General features: G+C 44.3%; 1 protein-coding gene across 1 annotated transcript; it reads left to right on the top strand.

The window, feature by feature from the left end:
• Window positions 1-2,497: 2,497 nt before the first annotated feature.
• On the top strand, window positions 2,498-21,334 carry CHEK1 (checkpoint kinase 1). The gene is made up of 12 exons (XM_049778565.1): window positions 2,498-2,594; window positions 4,346-4,569; window positions 6,501-6,565; window positions 6,651-6,720; window positions 10,511-10,699; window positions 11,759-11,863; window positions 16,601-16,696; window positions 18,331-18,439; window positions 18,634-18,811; window positions 19,373-19,504; window positions 19,676-19,777; window positions 21,239-21,334. The coding sequence occupies exons 1-12, from the start codon at window positions 2,530-2,532 to the stop codon at window positions 21,332-21,334; spliced, it is 1,431 nt and encodes a 476-aa protein (XP_049634522.1). The 5' UTR covers window positions 2,498-2,529.
• The last annotated feature ends 950 nt before the right edge of the window (window positions 21,335-22,284 follow it).

The following is a 22,284-nucleotide window of genomic DNA, read 5'->3' as shown; positions in this document are numbered from 1 at the left end:
CCCCACATACTTTTTTCCCTTTTGTTTTGATTTGTTTTGCACACCTGCCTGTGCTCAGGACTTACTCCTGGCTCTTCACTCAGGAATTACTCCTGACAGGCTCCGTGGACCCTATGGGATGCTGGGGATTGAACCCGGGTGGGCTGCATACAAGGCAAATGGCCTGCTGTACTATCACTCCTTGCACCAACAGATTATCTTGCTTACAAATGCTCTTCACATTTTCTCATGGGACTGTTGCTTTTTAAAATGTTGTTGGGTGGGGGCTGGAGCAGTAGCACAGCTGCAGACCCGGGACAGACTTGGTTTTGATTCCCATCCCACATCATCCCCTGAGCCTGCCAGGAGTGATGAGCGATTTCTGAGCACAGAGCCAGAATCGCGTGTGTGTGTGTGTGTGTGTGTGTGTGTGTGTGTGTGTGTGTGTGTGTGTGTGTGTGTGTGTGTAGAAAGAAGAAAAATGTTTGTTGGGAAGGCAGTACTACAGTGGGTAAGGCATTTGTCTTTCATATGTATGACTTGGGTCCCTGAGAATCACTAAGAGACTAAGTGTTATTCCTGAAATACTTGAGCACCGCTAGATATGGTTCCCCCACTTAATTTATTTTTATTTTTATTGGCTTTGGGGTCACACCCGGCAGTGCTCAGGGGTTACTCCTGGTTCTATGCTCAGAAATTGCTCCTGGCAGGCGCGGGGGATGATGTGGGATGGCAGGGGGACCATATGGGATGTTGGGATTCGAACCACCGTCCTACATGAAAGGCAAACGCCTTACCTCCATGCTATCTCTCCAGCCCCAATTTTTTTTTTTTATTTTTATTTTTTGGTTTTTGGGCCACACCCGTTTGACGCTCAGGGGTTACTCCTGGCTATGTGCTCAGAAATCGCCCCTGGCTTGGGGGGACCATATGGGACGCCGGGGGATCGAACCGTGGTCCTTCCTTGGCTAGCGCTTGCAAGGCAGACACCTTACCTCCAGCGCCACCTACCCGGCCCCAAGAAAGATTTTTTTTTTTTTTTGGTGTTTTTTGGGTCACACCTGGCAGTGCTCAGGGGTTATTTCTGGCTCCAGGCTCAGAAATTGCTCCTGGTAGGCACGGGGGACAATATGGGACACCGGGATTTGAACTGATGACCTCCTGCATGAAAGGCAAACGCCTTACCTCCATGCTATCTCTGCATGCTTTTTTTTTAATTTTTTAAATTTTATTTCATTTCATACTAGTGAAACCTAGTGCAGCGGTAGGGCATTTCCCTTTCACATGGCTGATCCAGGATGGACCTCAGTTCGATCCCTGGTGTCCCATATGGTTCCCCAAGCCAGGAACTCCTAGCCAGGAGTAACCCCTGAGCATCTCTGGGTATGGCCCAGAACCCCCACCCCAAAATAGTGAAACCTATCATTATTGAATTAGTGTTTCCATTATAATTAGTGTTTCAATCTAAAATTGAATTACTAGTAAGATGTCTTATTTTAAAGAAAGATTTCCTACTGTGCATCTTGCCTCAAATACTGTCTGCGGTTCACCTATTCAACGGGAAAAGATGTTAAATTCACAAACACACAGAGACTTGCAATTCCTCGCCTTCTATTTGACACTGCAGCATGGGAACTAGAGAAAACTCACTCAATGACAAGGGCAACTTTATTACACGAAGCTAAAAGTGTTAAAAACTCACACACACACACAAACTTAGCTCAAGGGCTGGAGGGGTTGCTCAAGTGGTAGGGCATTTGTCTTGCATGTGGCTGACCCAGGATAGACCTGGCTGGGTTCGATCCTCGGGGTTCCACAGGGTCCCCCAAAGCCAGGGAGCAATTTCTGAGTGCAGAGCCAGGAGTAACCCCTGAGCATCACCAGGTGTGGCCCCAAAACACACAAGCAAAACCCCAAAATTAAAATCAATGCAAAATATTTTAGGTCAGCACTGTAAAGAGTTCTGGACTTGATAATCATTTTGGTCTCTGACTTCTCCAACTCCTGGGTGTGGGGTGCAAGGTACCCCACACTCAGTCTTCCTTGGAACTGATGCTCAGCTGAAATAACTAGAGGCCAGAGTGGGCCTTGAACCTGGCTCCTGGTCTCCTGCTCACTCTGGGCCTCTCCTCCCAGGACTTAAGCTATTTGCATAAGGACTTGTGCTATTTGCATAGGGACTCATGCTATTTGCATAAAAGAACAGTCACAACCACCACCACCAAAGAAGAACCACGCTGCAGAATGGGGCTAACACGGTCCTTTCGCAAAGCCCCCACCTCCTCCGCCAACTTCCGGCCCAGCCGGGCTCGACCTCCTCTTGACCCCTGCTCCACGCGCGGAGACCCGGCGGGTGGCTGGAGGCGCGCGCCGCCGACCGAGCGCTAGCCACGGGCACGCGCACGCTCCTGCTTTACGGCGCGGACACGCGCACGTTCGCGCTTTACGGCTCGGGAACGCGCGTTTGCGACCGCGCACGTCCCCGCCGGGTTTTGGCGGGAAAAGCTTGTCCCGGGGAGGTGGCCCGGTGGGAAGAGGAGGTCCTGCACCATGGCTGTGCCCTTCGTGGAAGACTGGGACCTGGTGCAGACGCTGGGAGAAGGCGCCTACGGAGAGTGAGTGGCGGGGCCACTTCTGCTGTTTTATTTTTATTTATTTATTTATTTATGTTTTGGTTTTTGGGGTCACACCCACTGGCACTCTCAGGGGTTACTCCTGGCTCTGCATTCAGAAATTGCTCCAGGCAGGCTCTGGGGGGAACCCTATGGGATGTTGGTGTTCGAACTCAGATCCATCCTGGATCAGCTGCATGCAAGGCAAATGCCCTTGTGCTATCTCTGCTTTATTTTATTTTATATGCTGTTTTGTTTTTTGCATTTGCTTGCAGCAGCTGCTCCAGTCCTTTCTCTGCTCTCTCTAGTGGCTTTGGGGTTCCACGTTCCAGCACCCAGCCTTCTGATGCCTCTTAATTCCCTCTAGCATTAGGGCTGGAGAGATAGCACAGTGGTAGGGAATTTGCCTTGCATGCAGCCTACCTGGGATGGAGCCAGGTTCGATCCCCAGCATCTCATATGGTTCCCCCTCTCCCCCAGCCTGCCTGGGGTGATTTCTGAATGCAGAGCCAGGAGTTTACTCCTAAGCACTGCTGGGTGTGGCCCAAAACAAAAACAAATAAAACAGGAGGAGAGGAAGAGCCAATCAGTCAATCAATAAAAAACAATAAAATTAAAAAAATGCCCACCTTCGTGGCCCATTGGATGGGAGCCCGAGGTGTTGGCAAAAGTAGCCCTGCCCATAGGTGCTCGGGGCATGCACCAGTGATCCGTGGGTGATGCTATTAAAATCAAATCATGGTTAGTGTGGGATAAGCAAGTCTTTCATTGTTTGCATTTTCACGTGTATGATTTGCATTTTTCATCTTGATGATAGTATATTATTTTTTTATAGTATATTGGTTTTTTCTTTTTTCTTTTTCTTTTTTTTTTTTTGGTTTTTGGGCCACACCCGGCAGTGCTCAGGGGTTACTCCTGGCTGTCTGCTCAGAAATAGCTCCTGGCAGGCACGGGGGACCATATGGGACACCGGGATTCGGGACACGAGGATTCGAACCAACCACCTTTGGTCCTGGATCGGCTGCTTGCAGGGCAAACACCGCTGTGTTATCTCTCCGGGCCCAAGCATATTGTTTTATACTCCAGCATGAGGCTGGAGAGTTAGGTCTGGTCGCCTTGAACCCAGGCTCCATCCCCTGCCTCCAAGTTGCTCCCCTGACCCTCGCAGACGTGATTCCTCTTAAGTGCAGAGCCAGGAGTACGACCCCTGAGCATCTCCAGGTGCCTGAGTGCAGAGCCAGGAGTAAAAAAACAAAACAAAACAAAAAAACCACCCAATGGTCACTGGGTGTAGCCCCAAAGCAAAACAACAAGAAAGAAAACAAAATCAACAGTAGGAATGCACTTGTCTTTTGTCTTTTGTTGTTATTGTTATTGTTTTGGGGCCACACCCGGTGATACTCTGGGGTTACTCCTGGCTCTGCACTCAGAAATTGCTCCTGTAAGGCTTAGGGGACGATTGGGAATCGAACCGTGGTCTATCCTAGGTCTGCGCTTGCAAGGCAGACACTCTAAGGCCTGTGTCACCGCTCCAGCCCCAAGGGGCCTTTTGTCTGATTTCATCAAGTAACTTTCTTTCTGTCCTACTGCAGACTTCTGGAAGGGGGTGCTGTCTCTGCTGAAATCTGGTTGCTTGCGAGTTCCCCCTTGGGTACCCCTAGAGATGGTTGAATTGGTAAGGCTCAGTTAGGCTCCGTCCCCTCAAAGAAGTGCAGTGCCCTGGACACTTTAAACTTTTGCTTTTTCTCTTTTAGAGTTCAACTTGCTGTGAATAGAAGAACAGAAGAGGCAGTTGCAGTGAAGATCGTAGACATGAAGCGCGCTGCAGACTGTCCGGACAACATTAAGAAAGAGATCTGTATCAATAAAATGTTAAATCATGAAAACGTAGTGAAATTCTATGGTCACAGGAGAGAAGGCAGCATCCAGTATCTTTTCTTGGAGTACTGTAGCGGGGGAGAGCTTTTTGATAGAATAGGTATGGAAAATGTTTCTCTATTTGCTGTTAATTTGATCTTGGGTCTGATGTTTGGTCATTCACTGTCTATTCATAATTTCTTTTTTTTTTTCAAATATTTTTCTTTGGGCCACACCCTGTGCCGCTCAGGGGTTACTCCTGGCTATGCGCTCAGAAGTTTCTCCTGGCTTCTTGGGGGACCATATGGGACACCGGGGGATCGAACCGCGGTCCGTCCTAGGCTAGCGAAGGCAAGGCAGGCACCTTACCTCCAGCGCCACCGCCCGGCCCCATATTCATAATTTCTTATGCAGCAGTGAAATTGGGTAAATTTGTTTCTTTATGTAGGTTATGTAAACCCAAAAAAAGCATATATAGAGTTGTCCAAAGAAAAACCTTCCCGGGACCGGAGAGATAGCACAGCGGTGTTTGCCTTGCAAGCAGCCGATCCAGGACCAAAGGTGGTTGGTTCGAATCCCGGTGTCCCATATGGTCCCCCGTGCCTGCCAGGAGCTATTTCTGAGCAGACAGCCAGGAGTAACCCCTGAGCAATGCTGGGTGTGGCCCAAAAACCAAAAAAAAAAAAAAGAAAAACCTTCCCAAGTTGTTTGGTGGTTTTGGAAAGGTTGCTATTCTGTAGAATTTAATAATCATAAACCAGAGGCTAGAGAGTAGGAAGAGTGTTGGTAAGGGTTCAATCCTGGCACCACTGATGGTTGGTCCTCTGAACAATACCAGGAGTAAGCCCTGAGCATCCCCAAGTGTGCCTTCAAAACAAACATAAAAAGGAAACTAATTTTCACAGTAAAATAGTGCAGTATGTTGTTTGCCTGTGCATTTTTTCCTTTGTAAACATCCTAGTTGTGTAAAATTATTACAGACATTCAGAAATGTAAAATAGTTGATAAGTTTCTATAATTGCTCTTATATTAGGTGCGTTTTGATTTTGATATGGATTTTTTTTGTAATGTCAGAGGCTTGATACTTCCAGACTACTGAGGAATACACAAAATATTTTCTGTGAATTTGCATTTCTTGTTTAAAGCCATTAAGTAATTAAAGACTGGTTATTAGGCCTGGGGAAGTATCTCAGAGGATAGAGAGTGTCTGCTTTGCTATGTGGGAGCCAAATTCTATCCTGCATACCACATTGTCACTTGCTATTGCTCTACTGGATGTGACCTAAATGTATCCCTAAACCAAATTGTCTCCCACCCCCCAAATTATTAGAAACTTCAATATGTATCTCAACTTAGAGTTGAGTGCAAAAATGAATAATGAGGGAAATTAGGTTAAAAACTGAGATTCAAGAGAATACTTTGGTTTGGTTGGTTTTCAAGACACCTGGCTGTTCTCAGGGCTTATTTCTGCTATGCTCAGGGCATCAAGGACTGAACCTGGTTCAGAAATTGCCCTGACTGCTGTACTTTTGCTTCAACAACAGACATTGATGGAAGGAACTTAACAAGCTTTTGCAACTTTGTAATATGAGATAGTACATTAAATTTTAAAACTGTTGCTATGTACTTTGTGAAGTTTCTTTAGCTCTATGACCCAGGAAAAGGAGAAATTTTGCATAGAATTTAGAAGAGATTATAGGACATTTTGGAAGTTATCCAATAAATCATGGATAAGCAAGTCTTTCATTGTTTGCATTTTCATTTGTATGATTTGCATTTTTCATTTTGATGATAGTATATTAATTTTCATAGCATTTTTTTATTCTCATTCTGTGATGCTGATGCCATCTTGTTATGAAATAGCATCATCCTTGAACATTGTAAAACATGAAAAAAGAGCTGTTATTTGATTTGTGGGCTCTAGTTTTTCATTGTTATGAAAACGTTGTGTGCTGGACTATAGCCGCAGTGTTTATTCTTCGAGTCAACAGAGTATGACTGATGCATGATTGTATTTATTGGTAAACTCACTTTCATAATTGTCTGTTTTAGAACCAGATATAGGCATGCCTGAACAAGAAGCTCAGAGATTCTTCCATCAGCTCATGGCAGGGGTGGTAGGTACAATTAATTGTCTCTTTTCCTTACTAAGAATCATTCCAAATGACACTAGTAACCAAAACCTGGTATGCTTCCCTCTAGGTTTATCTACATGGCATTGGGATAACACACAGAGATATTAAGCCAGAAAATCTCCTCTTGGATGAGAGGGGTAAGTTTCCTGCTCTTTTCCTCATTTCTTGGGTTATTATAATCAGTTATACAAGGTCATGTCATGACTATTGCCTGCTAAAATTTCAGGCTAGGAAAATTAAGAAAATTCTAGAGACTAAATCTAGCAGCGGCTGCTCGCCACATGGAGAACTAAATATTTGCTTTTGGGGCCACACCCAGTTACTCGGGCTCGGGGGTTACTTCTGGCTCTAAGCTCAGAAATTACTCCTGACTGGAGAGGTAGCCAAGCAGTAGGGCGTTTGCCTTAGACGCAGAAGGATGGTGATTCGAATCCCAGCATCCCATATGGTCCCCTGAGCCTGCCAGGAACGATTTCTGAGTGTAGAGCCAGGAGTAGCCCCTGAGCACTGCCGGGTGTGCCCCCCCCCCAAATAAGTAAAAAATTAATTACTCCTGACATATACATAATGGAATATTATGCAGCTGTCAGGAGAAATGAAGTTATGAAATTTTTCTATGCATGGATGTACATGGAAAATTTTATGCTGAGTGAAATAAGTCAAAGAGAAAGAGATAGTCACAGAATAGTCTAACTCATCTGAATTTTAAGAAAAATTAAAGGCATTATTGAATAATGTCCAGGGACAATCGAGATGAGGTCTGGAAGGACTGGCTCACAATATGAAGCTCGCCACGAAGAGTGGTGAGTGCAGTTAGGGAAATAACTACACTAACAACTAGCATGACAATGTTAATGAGTGAGAGAAGTAGAATGCCTGTCTCGAATATAGGCAGGGGTGGAGGGTGAGGGGCATTGGTGGTGGGGATGTTACGCTGGTGAAGGGGGGTGTTCTGTTTATGACTGAAATCCAACAACAATCATACTTGTAATTATGGTGCTTAAAGATTTTATAAAAAAAAAAAAAGATTTGAGGGACAAAAATTGTAGATGGGCTCTGGGTTCTGTTTTATTTCTTCTTTTTTTTTTTGTTTTTTTTTTTGTTTTTTTTTTTGTTTGTTTTTGGGCCACACCCGGCGTTGCTCAGGGGTTACCCCTAGCTGTCTGCTCAGAAATAGTTCCTGGCAGGCACGGGGGACCATATGGGACACCGGGATTCGAACCAACCACCTTTGGTCCTGGATCGGCTGCTTGCAAGGCAAACGCCGCTGTGCTATCTCTCCGGGCCTGTTTTATTTCTTCTTAATGTTCCTTGACTGTAAGTTCAAAATTAAGGTGTCAGTAACAGGATTTCTTCTGAGAACTCTGTTTATTGGTGATTGTCCTTCCACAGTAACTTTACTTTGTCCTCGTTCTTTGCATCATTGTTCTCATAATTAAAAATAAAAATTAAAAGAAAAAAAGAAAAGAGAACTTCTGGCAGGCTTGGGAGAACATATGGTATGCTGGAGAACGAACCTAGGTTTCTCCCAGGTCGGCAGCCTGCAAGACAGACGCTCTATAGCTAGGCTATCACTCCATCCCCTGGATAATTAAATGGAAGACTTTTTCTAAGCGGTGCTTTAGTGGATTGCTAAAGGACAATCCTGTTGGAATACCAGGAACCTTATTGGCGTTCTGTGGGTTCTTCTTCATATATGACTTGCATACTGCTGATCCGGGTTCAATACCCGTCATCCCATATGGTCCCCCAAGCCTGCCAGGGGTGATTCCCGAGCAGAAGCCAGGAATAATCCCTGAAAGCTGCCAGTTTGGCCCAAAAATCAAAAATAATAATAAGAATAAATAAAATAAAAAAAATAAAATTTAGATTGAACAAACTAGTTAAGTATAATTATGTTGCTTATCTTTGGAAGTAAAAGAGACTTAAAAGAACTTGTACTAGGTAGTATAAGCTTATATTAATCACCAGTGTGATTTGGTCATTAGAAAACTAAGGTGATCTTATTTAGGATGAAAAATGTAGAAATAGGGCTGGAGAGATAGCATGGAGGTAAGGCATTTGCCTTGCATGCAGAAGGACGGTGGTTCAAATCCCAGCATCCCGTATGGTCCCCTGAGCCTGCCAGGAGTGATGTCTGAGCCTAGAGCCAGGAGTAACCCCTGAGCACTGCCGGGTGTGACCCAAAAACCAAAAAAAAAAAAAGGGAAAAAGAAAAATGTGGAAACAGTCCAACCCAGGTGAGGCCACAGTAGGAATAATGTAAAAGGCATGTAGAGTACTGCAGTACTTTCTTTAGTTTTTGAGTCATCCAGTAAGGCTTGGAACTTGGTCCTGGCTCCGTGCTCAAGAATTCCGGTGGTGGAGCTGGGAGCACTATATGGGGGGTGCTGCGTATTGATCCCAGGTCATTTGTGCAAGTCAACAACACAGTATTTTTATAGCAGAGACCCTAAAGATGGGAGGGCTACAAGCTGTGTAAACTAAGAAGTCATGGAAGCAATACAGGAAACATGTTGCTGGAGGCTGTTTTCTAAATTCAGACTTTCAGAATCTATGTGGGAAGGGCCAGGCCCAGTGTAGAGCGCAAGCTTCACGTGTGAGGCTTTGTGTTCAGTCCCCAGCGCCACAGAGTACTATAGCAGGTTGGGCACTTGCCTGGCAGGTAGCTGACCCAGATTTAATCCCTGGCATCTCTATGGTCCCAAGGAATTCAGAGCCATGAGAAAATCCTGAGCATCACCAGGTGTGACACAAACGGCAAAAAAAAGACCAACACCTCCCAGCCCAAATTATACAAAAGCTATTTGGATTAGTACAAAGATACACACACACAAACACACACACACGTTAATATATTAAAAAACTGAATAGGTTGCTTTTGAATGTAGTAATTATAGAACTGAATTATTAGGAATATTTTTTTTTTTTTTTTTGGGTTACATCTGGCAGCACTCAGGGGTTACTCCTGGCTCTACACTTAGAAATTACCCCTGGCAGGCTCAGGGGACCATATGGGATGCCGGGATTCAAACCACCAACCTTCTGCATGAAAGGCAAATGCCTTACCTCCATGCTATCTCTTCAGCCCCTATTAGGAATATTTAACATTGCTTGACTCTTTGGACATAAGATCTTTTCCAGCCAAACCCTTTTGGATTTTTTTTTTTGCCCTCAAAAATAAAGTGCCCATTGACATTCTTGCTCATATTAGACTTGAGTTACCAAAAGTAGGCTCGATTTTCTTGCCAAAGGATTATGTAATGGTCTGTATTTGTAGAACCTTCACAACAGTTCTGTTTGTTAATCGCCAACTTTGCATGGGAGATGGTTGAATGGAAAGTATTCGTGTAGCTAAGTAGTAGTTTAACTGAAAGACTTCCCTTTGTAGGTTGAAGATGAAGTTAGGGTGGAAGTTTGCTCTCGGCGATTTGCCTTTTGTAGTTTCTCCTTTTTTCAGCTGCCTTGACAACTTGGGTCTTTGGTTCTGATGTATCCCATTGATGTTTCTGCATAACCTCTGAAGGGCTTGACTCCACCTTCTTAGAGCCTCTTCATCCAGTGCAGACTGTTTCATGCATTTCTGGTTCATTAAGTTAATGAGAAATGTTGAGGCCAATTTTTAGTTTGACCTAGATAAAGCTATCATTTACTTCTTACTCTTGAAATTTCTTTTTGATTATTTTGAGATAGGGTTTTGCAAATACTTATGACTTTCCAATAAAATTTAACTTATTTAAGTATTTTACAAAGCATTTCTAGCATTGGGGGAGGGAAATTAACACTGGTGAAGGCATTGTTGGATCAGTGTGTGCTGAAACTCAGTCGAGAGCAATTTTTGAAATCACGGTGCCTTAAAATTTTTTAATAAAAACAACCCAAAACCCTTTTTTTTATGTATTGTCATCTTTCTCCTCTTTCGGTTAGATAACCTCAAAATCTCCGACTTCGGCTTGGCGACGGTGTTCCGGCACAACAACCGGGAGCGCTTACTGAACAAGATGTGTGGGACTTTACCTTACGTTGCCCCCGAACTTCTCAAGAGAAAGGAGTTTCACGCAGAGCCAGTTGACGTTTGGTCCTGTGGGATCGTGCTCACCGCAATGTTGGCTGGAGGTAAGAGCTGCTGAGTCCTGGTTAAACTCGTGGACTGTGGTAAATCAGATTTGTTATGACAGAAGATAAAATTTGGGAATCTGTATTTACAAGACAATATTTTAAGAATATTGAACATGGGGGGGGGGGCGGCGAGGTGGCACTAGAGGTAAGGTATCTGCCTTGCAAGCGCTAGCCAAGGAAGGACCACAGTTCGATCCCCCGGCGTCCCATATGGTCCCCCCGAGCCAGGGGCAATTTCTGAGCGCTTAGCCAGGAGTAACCCCTGAGTATCAAACGGATGTGGCCTGAAAAACCAAAAAAAAAAAAAAAAAAAAAAAGAATATTGAACATGGACCTTTTAATCCCAAAGATTGGTTATTTTTTTGTTTTGTTTTTGATTGGGGGCCATGCTCGAGGGTTACTCCTGGTGCTGTGGTCATGAGTCATTCCCGGTAGGGTCAGTGGACCATATGAGATGCCCGGGATCAAACCCAGTTAGCCATGTGCAAGGCAAACGCCCTAACCACTATACTATCACTCAGGCTCCAAGTTGGCATTTTTGTTGTTGTTGTTGTTGTTTTGGGCCAGACACGATGATGCTTGGGCTACTCCTGGCTCTGAGCTCAGAAATTGCTCCTGGCTTAGGGGACCATATGGAACGCCAGTGGATCGGACTTGGTTCATCTTAGACTAGTGCGTGCAAGGCAGATGCCTTACCTCTTGAGCCACCGCTCCAGCCCCTACCAAGTTGGAGTTCTTTATTTTTTGTTTTGTTTTGTTTGGGTCACACCCAGCAACGCTCAGGGGTTACTCCTGGCTCTATGCTCAGAAATCACTCCTGGCAGGCGCAGGGGACTATACGGGATGCTGGGGTTCAAACCACTGTCCTGCATGCGAGGCTAACGCCCTACCTCCATGTTATCTCTCCGGCTCCCAAGTTGGCATTCTTAATTTGAAAAACATAGACTTAATTTGGAGTCAGTTTTGTCAATTTGTTTTCCTTAAAATAATGTTTATATAGTATTATGAACACTCAAAAATATAGGACATAATTTCTCTCTCTCTTTTTTTTAACAGAACTGCCATGGGACCAGCCCAGTGACAGTTGTCAGGAATATTCTGACTGGAAAGAAAAAAAAACGTACCTTAACCCTTGGAAAAAAATCGATTCTGCTCCTCTAGGTAAGTTGGTTTGTCTTATTTGACAGACATCGTGTTTTGTGTGTGGCGCTTACATGTACTTGGCTATGGGGTGCCAGAACTGCACACTTAGCGCTGTGCCAGGGGTCCCAAGTGTGGTGCCACCTACATGCTCCTTTGCCTGTGGTGTGTCGCTGGGGGAACAAATCTGGGGCTATAAGCAGGTGCCCTAGCAGTGAGCTGTCTTGGCACCCTGAAAAGCAGCCCTGCTATCTCAACAACCAGAATTCTCTTCTTATGTTCACTTTTCTGGACTTTGCTGTTAGCATTATGTTACATTTGTATGTTATGTAGATGTTACACATGTATGTTTTATGCTTTCCTAAAACATGAGGTGGCACTTATATGCTATTTTGTAACCTGTTATGTTGCACTGCTTTTCTTCTTTTTGGTGAGGATTTTTCTTGGAGGGTGGAATTGGGGATGTTGGGCCACCCCTGGCTATACTTAGGGGCTACTCCTGGCCCTGAGCTCTGGCATCACTTTTGGGAGACGGAACCAAACTGGAGTGGGGGGAGGGATCATATTTGTTCAGGAACTATATACATTACTGGTGATCAAAACTAAGTTGGCTGCGTACAAGGGAAGCTTATTTCTCTAGTCCTGTGAACATTTTTTCATGACTTTTTGTTAGTCTACAATTCAGGGGTCTCAAACTCGCGGCCCGCAGGCCATTTCCAGCCCTTCATACAACATTTTGTGGCCCTGCCCTAGAGGAATCATTTTTGTTTTGTTTTCTTTTAGTTTTTTGGGTCACACCTCCCCAATGTTCAAGGCTTACTACTGACTTTGCACTCAAGGATCACCCCAGGTAAATTGAGTTTGAGACCCCTGGTCTACATTGTTTTTATATTTTTTTAACTTTATTTGTTGATTGATTTATTGGTTGGTTCTTGGGCACTCAGGGGTTACTCCTGGCTCTGCACTCAGAAATCCCCCTAGCAGGCTGGGGGACTATATGAGATGCCGGGAATTGAACCACGTCCTTCCAGGTCAATCGCATGCAAGGCAAACGCCCCACTACTGTGCTATCTCTTTGGCCTCTGTTTCTTTTTTTTTTTTTTTTTCTTTTGGTTTTTGGGTCATACTGGGCAGCGCTCACGGGTTACTCCTGGCTCCATTCTCAGAAATTGCTCCTGACCGGCTCGAGGGACCATATGGGATGCCAGGATTCGAACCAATGATCTTTTGCATGCAAGTCAAACGCTTTACCTCCATGCTATCTCTCTGGCCCCATGTTTCTATATTTTTATTATTTATAGTATTTATTAATTTTGGGTTTTGGGGGCCATACCCAGTAGTGCCTAGGGTATTCCTGTCTCTGCACTTAGGGATCAGTCCTGGCAGTGCTGCTTACCTATGGGATGCTAGGGATTGAACCCAGGTCAGCTGCATGTAAGGCAAATCCCTCCCTGCAGTGCTATTTCTCTGGCCTCTACATCTATGTTTTTAGGGGTTGTGTAGATATGTCTTACAATGTATTCCTCTAGTTCATGTTGTGGAGAATTAAAATTTAAAAAAATATTTTCACTTGAAGATCATGAGCACTGGGGCTGGAGTGTTAACACAGTGGTGGGGCATTTGCCTTGCACACAGCTGACCCAGGACAGACACAAGTTTGCTCCTCGGCATCCCATATGGTCTCCCAAGCCAGGAGTGACTTTTGAGAGCAGATCCTGAATCTTTGTACATATTTTATCCTTTTTTTTTTTTTTGGTTTTTGATTTTTGGTTTTTGGGTCACACCCGGCAGTGCTCAGGGGTTACTCCTGGCTCTATGCTCAGAAATCGCCCGTGGCAGGCACAGGGGACCATATGGGATGCTGGGATTCGAACCACCGTCCTTCTGCTTGAAAGGCAATGCCTTACCTCCACGCTATCTCTCCGGCCCCTATATATATTTTAAATTAAGAAATTTTAGTGAGGGCCGGAGTGGTGGCGCTAGCGGTAAGGCATCTGCCTTGCAAGCACTAACCTAGGATGACCACGGTTTGATCCTCCAGCGTCCCATATGGTCCCCCAAGCCAGGAGTGATTTTTTTTTTTTAATAATATTTTTTATTTAAACACCTTGGTTACAACCACATGATTGTGGTTGTGTTTCAGTCATATAAGAGGACACCTCCCATCACCAGTGCAACATTCCCACAACCGATGTCCCAAATATCCCTCCTCCCCAAGGAGTGATTTCTGATTGCATTGCTAGGAGTAACCTGAGCATCACCGAGTGTGACCCAAAAAACCACACACACAAAAAAAATTTTAGTGGAGGACTGAAGCAGTAGCACAGCAGGTAAGGTGTTTGCCTTGTATGTAGCCAACTCATATTTGATCCCTGGCATCCCAGATGGTCTTCCCAGCCTGCCAGGAGTAATATCTGAGTGCAGAACCAAGAGTAACACTGGGATGGCCTAAAAATAAATGAACAATGATTTGAGTCGATGCCATGGATAGCAGGGGTTGACCCATTGTGGCCAGGTGTGCTTGGGCCACTGGTACCTGGAGGTGACAGGGCTGTGCCCCATGATGTGGTTGGAGAGTGGCGTGTTGTGCCAGACCTTAGGGTCAGGCTTTGAATATGCCAGGCACTCTCTTCTGCTTGAGCTCGATTCCTGACTCAAATGATATTATGAAATTCCAGTAGTAGCGTTGTATGACAATGATATGTAGGTTGTTTTTTTGTTTTGTTTTGTTTTGTTTTTTATGGTCACACTCTGCAACACTCAGGGGCTACTCCTGGCTCGGGGACTATATGGGATGCTAGGATTTGAACCACTGTCCTTGTGCATGCAAGGCAAATGCTCTACTGCTTTGCTCTCTCTCTGGCCCCTGATATGTAGTTTTTGTTATTAAGATTTGCCTTAATAAAATGCCAAATTGCCTTTCAGAAAGTTTTTGCTATTTACAATTTCACCAGGTTTGTTTGTTTTGATTTTTTTTTTTTTGGCCACACCTGGTGACACTCAAGGGTCACTCCTGGCAATGTGCTCAGAAATTCCTCCTGGGGGAAAAAAAAAGAAAACCCTCTTGGCTTGGGGGAACTATATGGAATGCCAGGGGATCGAACTGCAGTTCATCCTCAGTCAGCTGCATGCAAGGTAATACCCTACCACTGCGCCATTGCTCCGGCCCCAATTTCACCAGTTTTTAAATGATTGAAACTTTTTTGTTTGTTTTTGGGCCACACCTGGCAGCTCTCAGGGGTTACTCTTGGCTCTGTGCTCAGAAATTGTTCCTGGCAGGCTTGGGGGACCATATGGGATGCCAGAAATTGAACCTGGGTCTGTCCTGAGTCGGCTGCATGCAAGGCCAATGCCCTACTGCTGTGCTATCACTCTGGCCCTGCCATTTACATTTATTCTATTAATACTATTTTGACCTAGAATATTTTTATATTTCTTTTTGTTTCAATCTATTGTCCCTTGCGGTTTCTGAATATATTATCATATTTGGAAGGGTCCTTTCTATTATAGAATTTTTAGAATTTTAGTGGGAAATTCCCACTAAAATTTCTTTTTTTGGTAGGGTGGGGTTTGCGTCATACCTGGTAGTGCTCAGGAGTTACTCCTGGCTCTGTGCTCAGAAATTACTCCTGGTAGGCATGGGGGACCATATGGGATGCTGGGATTCGAACCACAGTTGATCCTGGGTCGGCTGCTTTCAAGGCAAATACCCTACTGCTGTGCTATCTCTCTGTCCCCTCTTTTTTTTTTTTTTTTTTCTTTTTAATGACTTCACTTTTGTCAGTGTGTTTCTGTGGGGCGGGGTTATTGGATTCATACCCAGCTTTGTTCCGGGCTTACTCCTATCTCAGGAGTAAGTCCTGTCTCAGGACTACTCTAAGTAATATGGGGTGCTGGGGAATGAATGCAGGTCAACCCTGTGAAAGTCAAAAGATTAATGTTAATTGCTTTGTTTTTCCATTGAAAACCTTTGGTTGACTAGAGATGGGTTTGGAGAGCTGGAGAGATCATAGAAATTAAGGACTTTGCCTTGAATATAGCTGCCGTTTCAATGATGTTTGAGTTCTGGTACTGCATGTGGTTCTCTGAGCACCAATAGCGGTGACATTCAAAAGTAATGAGGGTATTTTGTGTCATTTTTGTTAATGACTTGTTTGGAGGCTTGGTTTTTATTTGAAAACAAAATAAAATTGGGAATCAGACCTGAGATGAATGTTCTGTAATGGTCAAGAGCAGAGAGCAGGGGCCGGAGAGATAGCATGGAGGTAAGGCGTTTGACTTGCATGCAGAAGGATGGTGGTTCAAATCCCGGCATTCCATATGGTCTCACGAGCTCGCCGGGAGCGATTTTTGAGTGTAGAGCCAGGAGTAATCCCTGAGTGCTGTCAGGTGTGACCCAAAAACAAAAACAAAAAAAAACAGAGCAGGTACAGGATCTTTCCTCTTTCTCAGAAATGTTTGGTTTTAGGAGCCAGAGCAGTGGCACAAGCAGTAAGGCATTTGCCTTGCACAAGTCTAACCTAGGACGGATTGTGGTCAATTGTTTTTTTTTTTTTTTTGAGTCATGCCCAGCAATGCTCAGGGGTTACTCCTGGCTCTGCGCTCAAGTCGCTTTTGGAAGGCAGGGGGGACCGTATGGGATACCAGAATCGACCCTGGGTTTGTCCTGGGTCAGCCATGTGCAAAGCAAATGGCCTACTGCTGTTCTATCTCTCTGGACTCTGCAAGAAATCATTTGTCTTAATGTTTTGTCTTCAGCTCTGCTGCATAAGATCCTAGTTGAGAATCCATCGGTAAGGATCACCATCCCAGACATCAAAAAAGATCGATGGTACAACAAGCCACTCAAGAAAGGTAATGTCCTCAGTAAGCCCAGGTGTCTCCCTCTCTCTCTCCCTCTCTCCTCTTTCTCTTCTCTCTTTTCTCTCACCTCCCACCCCCTCTCCTATAAAGTGTTGGAAAATCAGGGTCCTAGAGCTAAGTAACAAAGTCTTATCTCTCTGACCTGTGGCTTTATCCTGCTAGTATACTAATTCCAGTTACCCTTAACCCTATTTAGGTTTTCAGTCCATTCATTCTCCTACCCCCTCATTACTGTTAGTCTGCCTCTACTGAGTTCTTTATTCCAGCCTCACTGTTTTAAATTCTAAGGTCAGTCATAAGGCGTCTTTGTTTTCTTTTTTCATTTCTCTCTCCATTCTCTATTTATTTTATTACTGGTCAAACTTTAGCCAAGTTTATTTAAAATTTTTGCCTTCCTTACATATATGCATGCACAATAAATTGCATGGCAAAAAATACAATTTTCTTTTTTTTTCTCTTTCTTTTTATTTATTTATTTATTTATTTATTTGGTTTTTGGGCCACACCCGGCGATGCTCAGGGGTTACTCCTGGCTGTCTGCTCAGAAACAGCTCCTGGCAGGCACAGGGGACCATATGGGACACCGGGATTCGAACCAACCACCTTTGGTCCTGGATCGGCTGCTTGTGAGGCAAACACCACTGTGCTATCTCTTCGGGCCTTTTTTTCTCTTTCTTTTTTTGTTTTTTGGGCCTTACCCGGAGATGCTCAGGGATTACTCCTGGCTATGCGCTCAGAAATCGCTCCTGGATCAAGGGATCATCTGGGATGCTGGGGATAGAACCCAGGTCAGCTTCGTGCAAGGCAAACACCCTATTGCTGTGCTATCACTCCGACCGCATACAATTTTTACTACAAAACAAATTGAGGGGTGCTGGAGAATAGTACAGTAGATAGGGCACCTGCCTTGTATGCATCTAATCCCGATTTGATCCCCAGTACCTGACATGGTCACTGGATCACTGCTGGAATGATTCCTGAGTGCAGAGCTAGGAGTAAGCCCTAAGCACTGCCAGTGGCTCAGAAACAACATCAGGGGTCAAAATGATAACATAGTAGGTAGGGCATTTGCCTTGCATGCTGCCAAGTTCAATTCTTGACATCCCATATGGTCCCCCAACCTCCTCCAGGAGTAACTCCTGAACACCGCTGGATGTGGCCCCCAAACAAACAAATAAACAACAAAAATAACAAATTTGGGTGATGGTGCCCTGGAGACCAGAGCTAGTGGACAGCTTTCAGCAGAGTGACAGCTTTTCAGGACCATATATATAGTGATTGGCTGGCTTGAGTGATTACATAGCAGGGTGCTAACTAATGTTTGCTCCATCACTTTCATCCTTTAGCTGGACCTCTGCCTTCCTAGGACATGGCGCTGCTGCCATCGGTGGTACCATTGAAACTAAAGCCTGAGTCGCGTGACCCCCATATTTGACATTCTCACCAGTTTGACACGGAAGTCCAAGTGGTTCCCAGCCACTGCATTTCTTGTCAAAATCATGCTGGAAGATTTTTTTTTTTTGTCGTATTGATGGAGATATGGTCTTACTCTTTCATTGGGCTAATTTGAAAGGCACGTGCATAGAAGATTTGAAAGTATTTGACTTTCTATTTTCTTTTTTCAGGGGCCAAGAGGCCTCGGGTCACTTCAGGTGGTGTTCCAGACTCTCCTAGTGGGTTCTCGAAGCATATTCGGTCCAATTTGGACTTCTCCCCAGTGAACAGTGCTTCCAGGTAATGTTGATTAATGGAAGGCAAGCCGTTGTTCCCTGTAATTATTCCCTGTGCAAGTGGAGTCTGAGAATGAACCCAGTTTTTATTATAATCCTGATTTTAATCTGTGTGAGAATGCTAATGTGGTGTATGAGAGGGCTGGTGGATTTTTTTTTTTTTAAAGATCTGCTCTCTCCCTTATGGTAATGCTTCAGTGAAGAAAATGTGAAGTTTTCCAGTTCCCAGCCAGAACCACGCACAGGCCTTTCCTTGTGGGACAGCAGCCCCTCCGACCTCAGCAAACGGGTCCAGGGCATCAGCTTCTCCCAGCCCACGTGCCCTGACCACATGCTTCTCAATAGCCAACTGCTTGGCACCCCGGGATCTTCACAGGTAAGAAGACAGTCTGGTGTTTCAAACAAATCATTTATATCCTTTTTAAGATTTTAAAAAATAATAATAAGGACAAAAACGATTTTAAATTTATTTTTATTATTTTGGGGGGTACCTGGCCACACTGTCAGTACCAAGGATTACTTCTGCCTCTGTACTCAGGGATCACCCCTGGTAGGACTTGGGGGGTTATTTGTGGTGTCGGGTTGAATATGGGTTGACCATGTGCTAGCTAAGTGCCCTTCCGGCTTATGTTGGGTTTGGGGGGGGGGGGGAGGTTTGTTGTTGTTTGGGGTGGCACTCGGCAGTGCTCAGGAGTTACTCTTGGCGCTGCACGCAGGAATCACTCCTGGCGGTTCTCGGGGGGACCCGCATGGGATGCTGGAGATTGAACCTGGGTCGGTCGCATGAAAGGCAAACCCACTGTACTATAAGGAAGAGGGAATTAGAGGAAGCCTTTGCCTATCCATAATCACGAAAGAATGTTGAGGCTACCTGGCTTCCCTCTAACTTCTTTGGGGGATCTGAGATCCATTCTGCTTCTCCCTTTCTCCCTTGCAGAACCCCTGGCAGCGCTTAGTGAAAAGAATGACTCGATTCTTTACCAAGTTGGATGCCAATAAGTCGTATCAATGCCTCAAAGAGACTTGTGAGAAATTGGGTTATCAGTGGAAGAAAAGTTGTATGAATCAGGTATGTTTTTATCGATGAGTTAGGGTTTGGGTATGGTCCCCAAGTTGGATCTGGTAGGGCAAGGCAGAAACTCTGAAAATTTTCCCCACTGTGCCATTAACCTGAGTTTATCGTCAGTTTTAAGAGTTCCTCGGCTTCCACATCTGTTCGATCTCCTTTTTATTGCCTTAGGTTACTGTATCAACAACCGATAGGAGAAACAATAAACTGATTTTCAAAGTGAATTTGGTAGAAATGGATGAGAAGATCTTGGTTGATTTTCGACTTTCTAAGGTATGTAGGACAGCACTTTTTTTTCTTACTTTGTTTTTGCCTTTATTAAAGAGGTATTTAAATATATTTAAAAAAGTATAAAAGAAAAATAAGAAACAATCTTAAAATTTAGAGAGAATATAGACTTCTTTTGGGGGTCACACCCAGTGATGCTCAGGGGTTATGTCTGGCTCAGGGGACCATATGGGATGCCGGGAATTGAACCACTGTTTGTCCTGGTGGGCTCTGTGTAAGGCAAATGCCCTACCACTGTGCTATCTCTTCAGCCCTGATAGACTTGGTTTTTTTTGGTTTTTTTTTTTTTTTTTTTTGGTTTTTGGTTTTTGGGCCACACCTGGCAATGCTCAGGGTTACCTCTGGCTTTGTGCTCAGAAATCGTTCCTGGCAAGCTCAGGGGACCATATGGGATTCCGGAATTCGAATCACTTGTCCTTCTGCATGCAAGGCAAACGTTCCACCTCCATGCTATCTCTCCAGCCCCTTGTGTAAAGTTTTTTTTTTTTTTAATTTGGAGCACCTGCTGGTGCTCAGGAGTTACAGCTTTGGAGGATGGGGTTGCTACTGGAGGTGCTCAGAATTTTTGTTTTATTTTAGGGTAGTTTTGTGATTGATTTGGTTTTGGAGCCATATGCAGTGATTCTCATGGGTTACTCCCCACTCCGCACTCAGGAATCACTCTAGAATGGATCCTGGTTCCATCCCCCGGCATCCCATATGGTCCCCCAAGCCAGTAGGGTTTCTGAGCACATAGCCAGGAGGAATCCTGAGCATCACTGGATGTGCCCCCCCCAAAAAAAAATTAGTGCCTTAATGAATTTTGGGGGGCCAATAAGTGGGGCCACACCCATTGACACTCAGGGGTTCCTCCTGGCTATTCGTTCAGAAATCGCTCCTGGCTTGGGGGGTACCATCTGGGACACCGGGGGAGCAAACCGTGGTCTGTTCTAGGTTAACCGCGTGCAAAGCAAACACCCTACCACTGTGCAAGGCAAATCATCTTTCCAGTTGTACCATGGCTCTACCTTATTATAGTATTTTGGCAAGACTTCAGCACAACTGTGTAGTTGAAGCCCCTGGTGCCTTTTGTTCTCGTTTGGTGTGTTTTGTTTTTGGGTTACACCCAGCTGTGTTCAGGATGATCCCTGAGCACAGCTGGGTGTGTCTTTGTACTGGCAATTCCCAGGGGACAACACATACCTTGCCTGCTGTACTGTCTCCCTGAGCCTCCCTAATGGCTTTTGAAAACCATGAATGAATGAGAAGTCCAGAGTCTGGATCTGAGAAGGCTCCTTTGTTTCTCTGCGGGGAGCCCAGTGTAGGGAAGTAGTGATGGACTGAGAATCCAGACAGAACTGTTTTAGGTAGTCCTTTCTTCTAGCAGGAGTTTGTCATTAACGATCACTTTGATTTTATGGCAGAGATTTTGCCTTTACATTATTTTTTGATGTTGTCCTGATTTAGGGGGATGGATTGGAATTCAAGAGACACTTCCTGAAGATCAAAGGGAAGCTGAGTGATGTTGTCAGCAGCCAGAAGGTTTGGTTTCCTGTCACATGATAGATTCACTGACTCTGGGGTTTCCTGGTGAATTGAGTGCTGCTATATGGATATCAGCCAGGCCAGCAGTGGGCCCTGAAGACATCTCCCTTGTTAACCAAACACTGTCTACTCTTTACATACATCTTGCATACGTGTGATACCTATGTCTTTACTGTAAGTAAAACTTTGGGGAGAGGATGAAGAAGATTCAAGAATTAGATAATTCTTCGATTAGTGTCTAAATTTGAGATCCATCAGATAGAAACATAAGCTTTAAAGGCATGTGAATTTACCAGTTTTTAGACCAAGATCATGAAAGAAGGTCCTGTTTCTACTGACATACTAGAAAGTATACCTTTCTTCCTGGCTGTATGAATTCATAAAGACAATCCTTAAGACTTTGGGGATGTCCAATTTGTTCGTCTCCGAAGTAAAGCAGACTTCAAAATAATATAGACATAGACTTTGTATTGATGTCTTCAAAAGGCCAGTGGCTGGGTACCGATACACTGGTTTTGGATTATGACTGTTAATTACAATGACAAGTAGCTATGCTTTTTCCAGTGTAGTTAATAATGTGTAAAATACTGCTTGACCCTTTATTCCCCTAAAATTACTGCTGCATATTGAAAGTACTTTTTTTCTACTTTTTTTCTACCTTCACAGCTATATTTTAGTTCTTCATTCTAGAAATAAATTGTATTTTGGAAAATGAATAGCTACTTCTGTGAAGTTATTGGTCACTAAGGTTTTAGATTATAAGGAATAGAAGAGGGAGAATAAGGCTAATGTATCTGATTATTGATTCTCATTTCTCTGAGATTTATAAACATGTCCTCATGAAATTTCATTAACTTTTTAACATTGGCTTCAATTTCTGTATTCCCTTTGTTTGATAATTCATAAAATCATGTCATTGAAGCCAAGAACATGAAGGTCTTGTGGTTATTACAGTTTATTGTCTATTA

The sequence above is a fragment of the Suncus etruscus genome, chromosome 8, assembly GCF_024139225.1.
Source record: "Suncus etruscus isolate mSunEtr1 chromosome 8, mSunEtr1.pri.cur, whole genome shotgun sequence".
Taxonomy (NCBI): Eukaryota; Metazoa; Chordata; class Mammalia; order Eulipotyphla; family Soricidae; genus Suncus; species Suncus etruscus.
Note: the sequence above shows the minus strand (reverse complement) of the source record. Positions and strands in the feature narration are given on the sequence as shown.

Excerpts from the sequence above, each read along its gene's own strand:
- CHEK1 (XM_049778565.1), top strand. The coding sequence starts at position 2,530 with ATGGCTGTGCCCTTCGTGGAAGACTGGGACCTGGTGCAGACGCTGGGA. Across the intron at positions 10,700-11,758 it reads CACCGCAATGTTGGCTGGAG|AACTGCCATGGGACCAGCCC; the intron begins GTAAGAGCTGCT and ends TTTTTTTAACAG. Across the intron at positions 19,505-19,675 it reads AGAAAAGTTGTATGAATCAG|GTTACTGTATCAACAACCGA; the intron begins GTATGTTTTTAT and ends TTATTGCCTTAG.